The sequence below is a fragment of the Helianthus annuus genome, chromosome 2, assembly GCF_002127325.2.
Source record: "Helianthus annuus cultivar XRQ/B chromosome 2, HanXRQr2.0-SUNRISE, whole genome shotgun sequence".
NCBI classification, from domain to species: Eukaryota; Viridiplantae; Streptophyta; class Magnoliopsida; order Asterales; family Asteraceae; genus Helianthus; species Helianthus annuus.
The window spans coordinates 148,589,469-148,600,166 of NC_035434.2; the positions used below are offsets into that span (position 1 = coordinate 148,589,469).

A 10,698-nucleotide genomic window follows, 5' to 3' on the forward strand; every position below is an offset into this window, starting at 1 on the left:
TGCTGCACCCCTAACTTCCTTAACTAGAAAGAAAATAAAGTTCGATTGGGGCCCTAAGCAGCAAGAAGCTTTTGATATCCTCAAACAAAAGCTGAGCAATGCTCCAGTGTTGACATTGCCAGACGGAATGGAAGAATTCGTCATATACTGTGATGCATCGCACACCGGAATGGGTTGTGTGCTTATGCAGAGGGGCAAGGTGATTGCCTATGCTTCACAACAATTGAAAGTACATGAAAGGAACTACACCACCCACGACTTGGAGTTGGGTGCCGTTGTATTTGCACTAAAACTTTGGAGGCATTACCTTTATGGCATTAAATTTGTGATCTATTCTGATCACAAAAGCCTTCAGCATCTGTTCAATCAGAAAGATCTGAATATGAGGCAGCGACGTTGGATGGAAACTCTGAACGACTATGACTGTGAAATAAGATACCATCCAGGCAAGGCCAATGTAGTCGCAGATGCCTTGAGCAGGAAAGAGTGAGTGAAACCAATCAGGATCAATGCCAAGAGCATTGAAATAAAGAACAGTCTGAATGAACGATTGTTAGCTACACAGAAAGAAGCTGTGTCAGAAGCTAACTATCCCAACGAAAGGCTAGGGGTAACTGAGGAGCAGTTATCCTGTGGCAAAGACGGAATTCTGAGATTGAATGGGAGGATATGGGTCCCTGTTTATGGAGGTCTTCGTGACGTTATTCTTCAGGAAGCCCATAGTTCCCGATATTCCGTTCATCCTGGTGCTGATAAGATGTACCAGGACTTGAAGGCAAATTTTTGGTGGATAGGCTTGAAAAAGTCTATAGCCACCTATGTAGCAAAGTGCTTGACTTGTGCGCAAGTAAAGGCTGAACATCAAAAGCCGTCAGGCTTGCTACAACAGCCTGAACTCCCCGAGTGGAAATGGGAAATGGTGACGATGGATTTCATCACCAAATTACCAAAGACAAAGAAGGGAAACGATACAATATGGGTGATAGTTGATAGACTGACCAAGTCAGCGCATTTCCTACCCATAAAGGAGACTCATAGCTCTGATGTATTGGCCCAGTTGTTTGTAGACAAGATTGTAGCCCTGCATGGCGTGCCTGTGTCTATTATCTCTGATAGAGATACCAGGTACACGTCACACTTTTGGAAAAGCTTCCAGCAATCCTTGGGCACGCAGCTAAACTTCAGTACGGCTTACCACCCTCAGACAGATGGACAGAGTGAGCGTACAATCCAAACACTGGAAGACATGCTCCGTGCATGTGCAATCGACCTAGGTGGCAGTTGGGATAACCACCTACCATTAGTCGAATTCTCCTATAACAACAGCTACCATACGAGCATTAAGGCTGCACCTTTTGAAGCTTTATATGGTAGAAAATGTAGAACGCCCGTTTGTTGGGCAGAAGTTGGAGATGTCCAAATGACAGGACCCGATATAATATTCGAGACAACGGACAAGATTGTCCAAATTCACGATCGATTGAAAGCTGCCCGAGATAGGCTAAAGAGCTACGCAGATTTGAAGCGTAAGCCTTTCAATTTCGAAGTAGGCGACAAAGTACTGCTAAAGGTATCACCCTGGAAGAGAGTGATGCGATTCGGTAAGAAAGGCAAACTAAGCCCGAGATATATTGGACCTTTCGAGGTAATCGAACGTGTCGGATCGGTTGCCTACAAATTAAACTTACCGGAAGAGCTCAGTGGTATCCACAATGTGTTCCACACCTGTAACCTGAAGAAGTGTTTCGCTGACGAATCACTGGTTATACCGCATACAGATGTACACATCGACGAGAGCTTAAAATTCGTTGAGAAACCTATGTCGATCGAGGATCGACATGTTAAGAAACTTCGCAGGAAGTACATACCGATTGTGAAGGTGAAATGGGATGCCCGTAGAGGTCCCGAATACACGTGGGAAGTAGAGTCCACGATGAAGGAGAAGTACCCTCATCTATTCCAATATATCTCGAGGTCGAGATTTCTTTTAAGGGGGTGAGGATTTAACACCTCGAAATTTTGCGTCCAATAATGTATTGACACGTGTCTTGAGTTTACACGTGGTGTTAAATACTGAATAAAGGACTGAAGTTGACAAACATGGAAAGTATGTAAATTCGAGGGTTAAAAATCTCAACGAGGGATAAATACATTGTACAGTAACCCTAAATGATGATCGTACCTTCAAACGGATAAATCATGGATCGTACAGAACGAAATACGGAAGAAAGTGAGAAATTACAAACTACAGGGGTTAATTGTGTCAACATGTTTAAGTAATACCTCCGAGTGACCCGTTAACATACCCGAGGCTTTGTAACAGTAAATTACGCTCACTAGAATATAGGATATAAATTTCACGAAGTTCCGTGTTAAAACGAGAAAGTTATGATCAATTCCGTATGCAAGGGGTTAGAAGCGTCAACAAAGAAAGATAAGGCTTTTCGGATAGTAATTAAACTAACCGGGGACTTAACGGTGCGGGTAAAAGTCACGAGGCCCTTATTCGTAAATAATCGAGGCCCAAATCGCAAAGTTACCCCTTCAAAACCGAAAGGTCAGGCTAATAATGGCAAAAGATTTGAAAATCTTGAATTTCAGGCCTCAGGCGGCCCGCATTAGAGAAACAAGGAAGTTCAGGTGGGCCACGAGCCATATGAAGATACGGTTCCTGACATAAGGATTCAGGCGGCCCGCGTGAGCCCAGCCTGAACCTTAATCCGGGCCGCGTCAAGTCCCCAAAAGCAGAAAACTCACACAGATTCAATGTTTGAGCTTGTAACCGACCTTGGATGCATTAATTGAAGCATGGGCGCCCCCTACATGTCCCCTAACACTCAGGGACAGCTGCTGATCATCCATGAGTAATTATAGGTTGAGTTGTAATGATCTTATGCCCAAAATTTCATGATAAAAGGCAATGTAGTGCACCATTGTTCATTACACCTTCAAATAACTCATCTGCACATTTCTGGAGCTCTAAAGCATTCTTCTAACATCTCTGGTCGTGCACCAAGCTTCTGTAAGTTTGCCTAACCCTTTGTGGTTTAGTTTTTGCATAGTTTAGCTTAAAAGTCAATCCGTCGTAATTAACGATTGACTTTACGATAAATCACAAATGGTCTAGTGGTTTGTCGAATCAAAGTTAGTTATATGTTGGTAATCATGTGGGCTTTAAACCCCAAAAAGGGCATCCTCTGATTCCCACTCTAACTAGTCTGAATGTCGAGTCAAACGTGCTTAGAAAGAGTCAACATAATGCTACTTTGCGAATTTATGCATAATCGGTAATATAGATGGCGTGTAACCTGTTCTAACACTCATAAAACATGATAATAAGTATATTAACTAGTCTAAGCTTGTTTGATCCGACCATTTACTGTTTTGACCCGGTTCGGAGCCGAAAGTCGCAAAACTTTGACTTTTGCTTTGACTTCAGTTCTGACCCGTTAAAGTATGATTTAGATATGCCTTAGGACTCTCTTAGGACCAGGTTACGTGATGGTATAACCCTCTGTGACCGGTTCGTTGTTTGTCCGAGTCTTTTACACCTTTCCGTTAAATGCTTAAAAGTTGACCGTAACGCCCTTTTCAATTTAAAACGAGAATTTCGGACATGTGAAAGGACCATAACCTTAGTTACTGATTTCTAAGCATGTCCCTAAAATTTCACGTCAATCCGAGGTCCAGAATAGGAGTTATGCTAAATAGCGCAATTACGGAAACTTTAGTAATTAAATGGCGCAATTAGCATAACGCCTATCTAAACCCAGATTTCGGCACCAAACCTTTTAGCCACTAATGTAAAATAATATTTGGAGATTTTTAAAGATTTTTAATGATTTTTAACCTGCTCATAATCTGCGGTTATGGCATCGGTTCGGTAAATACCGAATATACCCTTTTCGAACATAACTTGAGTTCTACAAAGTATTTTGACCCGATTCCAGTTGCTACTGATATTAAATAATAAATAGAGTAATTTGGACTTTATAAACTGATCGGAAAACTCAGATTTCCTGTAGAACTCAGAAACCTCTTTTATGATCTTTAAAATGACCGAAATACCCCTACGGGGCTCATATTGGATTAAAACTCGTTACGGGCATTATGGAAGGTATCCTACTGATACCACAACTTCTTTAAAGCATATTGACTTAGGAAATTTGTGTAGGACTCTTACGGTTACCCGTTACGCCTTTTGCGCGCATGGTCCGGCTTATGTAACTAGTTTACATAAACTAGCCGAAACGGGTCAAACCTTATTGTTTTGACCTCAAAATCCAGAGTGTGACTATATTACCCATATAAAACAAGTCTTCAAACTTGTCGGGTCTGAATCACACTCCATTCCCGGTTTTCGCCTTATACGCGATTAAACCGTAAATATCCTTTGAAACTAACCGGTCTAAGCTAAGGCTAAATTAAAAACCCGTTAGGATTCTAATAGGTTGATTTAAACCTTCATTCCAGAATAGGAGACCAGTAAAAGAAACTTGCATTGTTTATTAAGGATTTATACTTGCTCAGGTAAATACTTTTAACTTATTTTCCGTTATACGGGCTTGGGTTACGGTATTTAAAATACCGCTTGGTCGGGCAATCGACCCCAACTCCTTAGTAGTTGGGTATTATCAATGTGACCCGTTTAAAAACTTGATTTGTTGGCTTTACGCCTTTGGGAGCTTAATGACCATGTCCCGGATATCCTTGGCATCATTTTGCGAAATGGCCACGACCCTGACACACGGGTGTAGGCGTACACCCGTAATGTGTCTATATTGTTAAAGGTATAACCGTTGGTTTTCCCGCCACGGCTTTATGCTTAGTGGCGTGTCTATTAACCTTTAACCCGGCACGACCCGGGCGACCGAACGCATAGTAACATGTAATTCTTTTACAAGATTTAATCATAAATTATCCCAAGTTATAAAGAATTTGTGCCTTGTGCATTCAAATCAATTTTATTAAACATTTTACAAAAGTGTTGGTTGAATGTATTTACCAGTGTAAACTGACGTATTTTCCCTAAAAAGATTAAATGCATGTTCTAAGCCTAATTGGCTGGATATTTCTCCTTAGCATCAATAAAGAGTCTCGCAAGCCTAAGATGCCTACGTCTATTGAACAATACCTATATTTTAATTTGATCCCCTGTGGATTTTATTTCAACGATTGTGATACTTTGATATTACATTCAATGGTTGAAATATATTTATCTTATTGCTTCCGCTGTGCATTTATATATTGTGTGGTTTGACTATATTGTTGCCAACTACGTCACGGTACTCCCCTACCGGGCCCACCGGTGATACACGTGGAAATCGGGGTGTGATATATATATATATATCACGTTGCACCACTTGCATAAGTTGATTATGGATTAAGGTGTCACAAATTCAATATAAACCAAAGGTGGTTTTCATAATGATAATTAAAAAGCTGCATACATCTAACCCCTCATGCAATATATTTATGGTGATGGTATTTCGACACTTTCTTGAAGGCGGTTAAATTGAATGGTCGTGACTTGTTGCAAGAGGTATATCAGTTTAAGTATTATAAAATCTATGTTAAGTATGCATTACAAACGTGAATGTCTTATTTCTGGCCAAAGCTGATTTAATTCATTCATGTCTAGCATACTTAACAAGTGCATAACTAAAGCGATTGTCTTATTTTTTGCCAAAGTTGATTTGTCACTATTACTTTACACACATGCTTAAATGATTACACTTCTGGCTAAAGCTGATTTGTCTTCATTTAAGTGGAATTTTAACTAAGTTTATTATTTTGATGTTAGTAATAGACATATCACAACTTCTTCAAACAATGATCCTCACATTAATGATCCTTCATTAATCTTATGATCATTTTTGTCTGCCTTAATTTTTTAGGTCCCATAACTTTACTCACTCTAACTTTCTTTTATAAATCAATATCTCATCCACTCTAATTCTTAAATATAATATGTTTTGCGTTATTTAAAGTTTCTATAAGATTAACTCTCTAACAAAAACGTTATCACTAAAGTTGTTCCATATTAAGTTTTTCCTAAGACTAATCTATTATATGTGGAATAATCACAAGAACTCCAAAGTTGCATGTCTTCATTTCAAATTCTAAATTATAAGGTTAAGTGGCATTCATGAATGCATCATAATGTACAATACCATGACCCATAAAATTAAGGGCTTACGCATGGAAATAAGTATATTTTCCAGTATATTACATACTAAGATTTTCACTTGTACAATTTGATGCCTTATAAATTAACTATAACACTCAAAAGTACCAAAGGAAAAATGAATGTGTTGTTAAGCAACATATGTAAAAAGAAATAAATGTTTAAAACTGGAAAATAGGATGTTGTTCATCTTACAACCACTAAAACCTTAAAAGAGGATAGTTCTAAGGCCCATACTCAAAATACAAGTACAAGATTCCAAATCTAAGGTTTTTCAAGGGGGAATCTCACTGCATAATTATGCCATTAGACTAGGCTAAGCAATGAGACTATCCATTATTCATAAGAACAGTTGGATAAACTAATAGGTAGTCGCCTACTAATGATATTTAAGTCTACGAATCTTAATATTCCAATTAACACATGATTAGTTGACTCTAGTTCTATACGTTTCCTTACCAGAATTCAACAAATAACTAAAATGAAAGTTAGTGACAAAATTAAATGTTAAGGCCATAAGAACCATAATAAACAGTCTTCTAACAACGCCTTTCGATACCTTACATATTCTGAAGATTAATTAGAATATAGTATCATATTTAAGCTATGTTATGAAGGTTGTGAGGTTTGCATAGCCAACATAAAGTCAGACTTACCTTAAACTCTCATATTATTTGTTCTCAATATCTGGATATAAACATTACTAAGATGAAACTAGATGATACCTTACACTTTCACAACTTTTGTTATCGTGCAAATGAGAATTTGACAAAAGGAAAATGAGACCTATAAATTTCATCCATTATAACCGAAATTCATGAGAAATCATGACATGGTTAATGTAACACCCCAAAAATTTATTTTAATACTAGAATAAATGAAAAATGGATAAATTAAATCATGGGAGGTTTTCAAATAAAAATTTAACAAGTCTTAAGGGGGTAATATGAAAATTATAATTAAGAAGGGTTTAATTATGTTCAAATCACAAAACTCACACCCTGTGCGTGTTCTGGGTTCGATCAGGAGCAGGGAAACAAGGGTTTACCCTTGTTCTTGCAAAAATTCACCAATTGACAAGGACAAATCAAAGATTAATCACTGCATGTTCTAAAGTTTCAATCATCTAAGCATTTCTAGTGGAGTGGTAAGTCGAATTTCTGAATTTGGTGAATTTTAGAGAAAGGGTTTCGACCCAATCATAAATTCGTGGAATGATTTGTGTTGATTAGGTTTTAGGGTTACTCCCTAGAATAGAAATCATGCTTGGTTCTGGTTTAATTGAAAGAAATCTTACAAAACCCATCTTGTGAAATTATGCTATGAGTAGGAGGATTATAGAGATTATGATTATGTGTGGTTTTGATATGTAATTTTAGTTGCAATACCTGAATGCTAGTTAAATTTATGTAGGCTAAAGGAATTGTTAGAACTAGAGTGATTATTGATGGCACATAGGATGAAGTAGTGAGTTATGCTTTAAATGTTGTACATTATGCTCTATTAATGTGATGCACACTAGATGTTCGATGAAATGCTTGATAGGATAATTATGTGTAAATTGGAACATAATGGAATGGAATGTGGGTACTAAACGAAGGATTGAATGTGTTGTTATAGGCGTGAAGGAAGAAAGTTCAAATTCTAAGAAACCTGAAGGATCACAAGACCGAGGTATGTTCCGTTGCATACAAATCCTTGTTTAAATTTTCTTTTATTTAACTTTGATGTAAGACCACCCTTGTATGACAATCATGGTAATTAGCAAGTAGATAGCAAATCCTTTGTGGATTTGGTTATGCTAACGAAAGTTGTGTTAAGCTATGTAATTTGACCGGTTTAAATTAAATCGTGTCAAGTAGAGATGTATGTCGTCCGTTTTGAACGGGTGGTTTCGAATGCTATAATAAATGTTGGAAGCTTAATCCGTTATGCGGATAGAATGAAGAGTTTATGTTGAAAGCAAATAACCCAATTAAATGGGTTGAACATGTATGCTTAACTCTCAATGAGAGTGTTTATGCCAAACCCAATTACTTGGGTAGTCGAATGCGTAAAAAGGATGAAAGTTCTTGTATGGATGGAACTAAAACGAAAGAATTATGATTTAACAAGTGTGATAACTAACCTTTAAAAATTTTGGTTGTTAATTTAGGTAAATCCTCGATTTAGGCGATTTGAAGACTTGGAGCGAGCACGTGATTACCACCTAATATGCCATCCGCTTCCGCTAGTTTGCTTTAATGTTTTGGGTCAAAAATTGTGAACTTTTGTCTAAACTTGTTAGTAGACATATTGTCAAACTTGATGTTTTTCTTGGGTTTTATTCGCGTCTAGTAGTAAGGGTCATGGAATATTTTGTTTGGAAGTTGTATAAAACAGGGATGTGCTCATTTTACGGATGGGTCATGTCCGATTTTTGTCATAGATATGTATAAAACTTGCTATTTCAAGTCTCTAAATCACCCTTGTAAGTTGTTTTTATAAAGATGAATATGCGGGTCTTACAAGTTGGTATCAGAACCAAGGTTTGAGGTATTCGAGCTCTTATCGCGATGCTTGAACTCAAACCGATGGCTCGTTCGAAAGTATGCTCGCTCCAAGATCGCCAATGAGGTAATAATTTAAGTTTCCGATGAATACTAGTATACGTAATGAGTTTGAGATGTAAAGTTAAGTTAAGGATGTGAAGTAATCATTATGGGTAGCAAAACAATGAATTCCAGGTAACGTACGGCTGGAAAACGGACCCGAGAAGGAATTAAAACATTAAAAAATGAAGCTGCAGCGGACTAACAAACGGCTGGCTGTCGCCGACGGCCAGACACTCGTCGCCGACGCCGTACCCCCGTCCGACGCCCTAACACCCCGCCGACGGGTAAACATGTCCGACGCCCTTTTTAAGAGCCCGTCGCCGACGGGCATCCTAGCCGTCGCCGACGGTCATCCTAGCCGTCGCCGACGGCTTACGCAATGCCGATTTGCTGATTTTTTTTGTTTTTCACGTTTTGTGTTGCCGGGCTACCCAAAAACTTATTTCATGACTAAATAGAATTCATATAAGGCTTAATAGGTGTATGCAATCACAATTAGTGATTTCAACAAGAATGAGTTCGTAAGAATAGAAAGTGATGAACCGAATTGTACGAAATGGATTAAGTAAATGCTGATTAATGAACAATGATATACTGAAAGTTTGTGATTTGTATTAAACGAAAATATGCTATTGTATAGATGGCTGATGCAAGCAACGTTAATGATGATGATGATATGGTTAGACAAGAAGCATTTGAGAGCAAAGTCACGGAAGTAGCGGAAGGGGTTATGCAAGCCAATCTCCCACGATTAGCTCAAGAGGTAGAAAGTCGGGTTTTGGGAGTCGTAGACGCTATGATGACAAGTAAAATCGAAGAGTTGAAAGAATTAATTGAAGGGTCTAAAGATAAAGGCAATGAACGACGATGCACATATAAAGATTTCATGGCATGTAAGCCTACCACGTATGATGGTAAAATCGATCCAATAATGTGCCAAAGATGGATCTTAAGCATGGAGGCAGTGTTTAAACGAAGTCGGTGTGATAAGGGGGATCAAGTGATGTTCGCTACTGGACAACTCACCTTTCAAGCGAAAGATTGGTGGGATGCGTATAGTAAGGAGGTAGGTGAGGACAAACTTCAGACAATGACTTGGCAAGAATTTAAAGAACCCTTCATGAAGTACCATTGCCCTCAGTCAGCCATTGATAAGATTCAAGAAGATTTCTTACGCCTCCGACAGAAGAACGAGACGATAAATGAGATATCTAGTTTTTTCTTGGATACGATGAAGTTTTGTGCGGAGTTTGTGCAAACCGAAAGAATGAAGATCAATCGCTTTTATGGCATACTAAAGGCAGAATTCAGGGAATTCATCACCCCCTCGAAATGTGAAACCCTTGATGAGCTTATTAATCTGGCGCGGGATAGAGAAATTGAAATTAGAAGGCAAGAAGAACGTGGTGAGAAGAGACCAAGTGAAAAAGGTACGAGCTCGAGTCCATCAAAAAGGGGAAAGTTTCAAGACCAAGGGAGGAAGGAAAAGTCGAAAAGTGGAATCACTCCTTGCAAGACTTGTGGAAAACTCCATACTGGGGAGTGTCTGTTGGGCAAGAAGGGGTGCTACAAATGTGGTAAGGAGGGACATTCATCCTATCAATGTTCGAATAGCCCGAAGACTTGCTTCAATTGTTTCGAAAAGGGGCACATCAAATCTGAATTCCCAAAACTCCAGCAAGAGTCGAAGAAAGAAGATAAGAAGCAAGAAGGTTCTAGGGCTAAAGGGAGAATGTTCCAAATTACATCTGAAGAAGCCAAGTCTCACCCGAATGTGATTTCAGGTATCTTTTTATTAAACTCCATACCGGTTTACGTTCTGTTCGATACTGGAGCCACTATGTCATTTATTTCGAATGAAATTATACAACATCCGTCCTTTAAGATTGAACGAATGCAAATGCCTCTATAAGTAGA

General features: G+C 38.5%; 1 protein-coding gene across 1 annotated transcript; it reads left to right on the forward strand.

Annotated features, from left to right (window-relative positions):
• The first annotated feature begins 9,421 nt into the window (after nt 1-9,421).
• LOC110880687 lies at nt 9,422-10,693 on the forward strand. Its single transcript, XM_022129164.1, has one exon. It carries the CDS (start codon nt 9,422-9,424, stop codon nt 10,691-10,693), a length of 1,272 nt encoding a protein of 423 aa, XP_021984856.1.
• The last annotated feature ends 5 nt before the right edge of the window (nt 10,694-10,698 follow it).

Excerpts from the sequence above, each read along its gene's own strand:
- LOC110880687 (XM_022129164.1), top strand. The coding sequence starts at position 9,422 with ATGGCTGATGCAAGCAACGTTAATGATGATGATGATATGGTTAGACAA.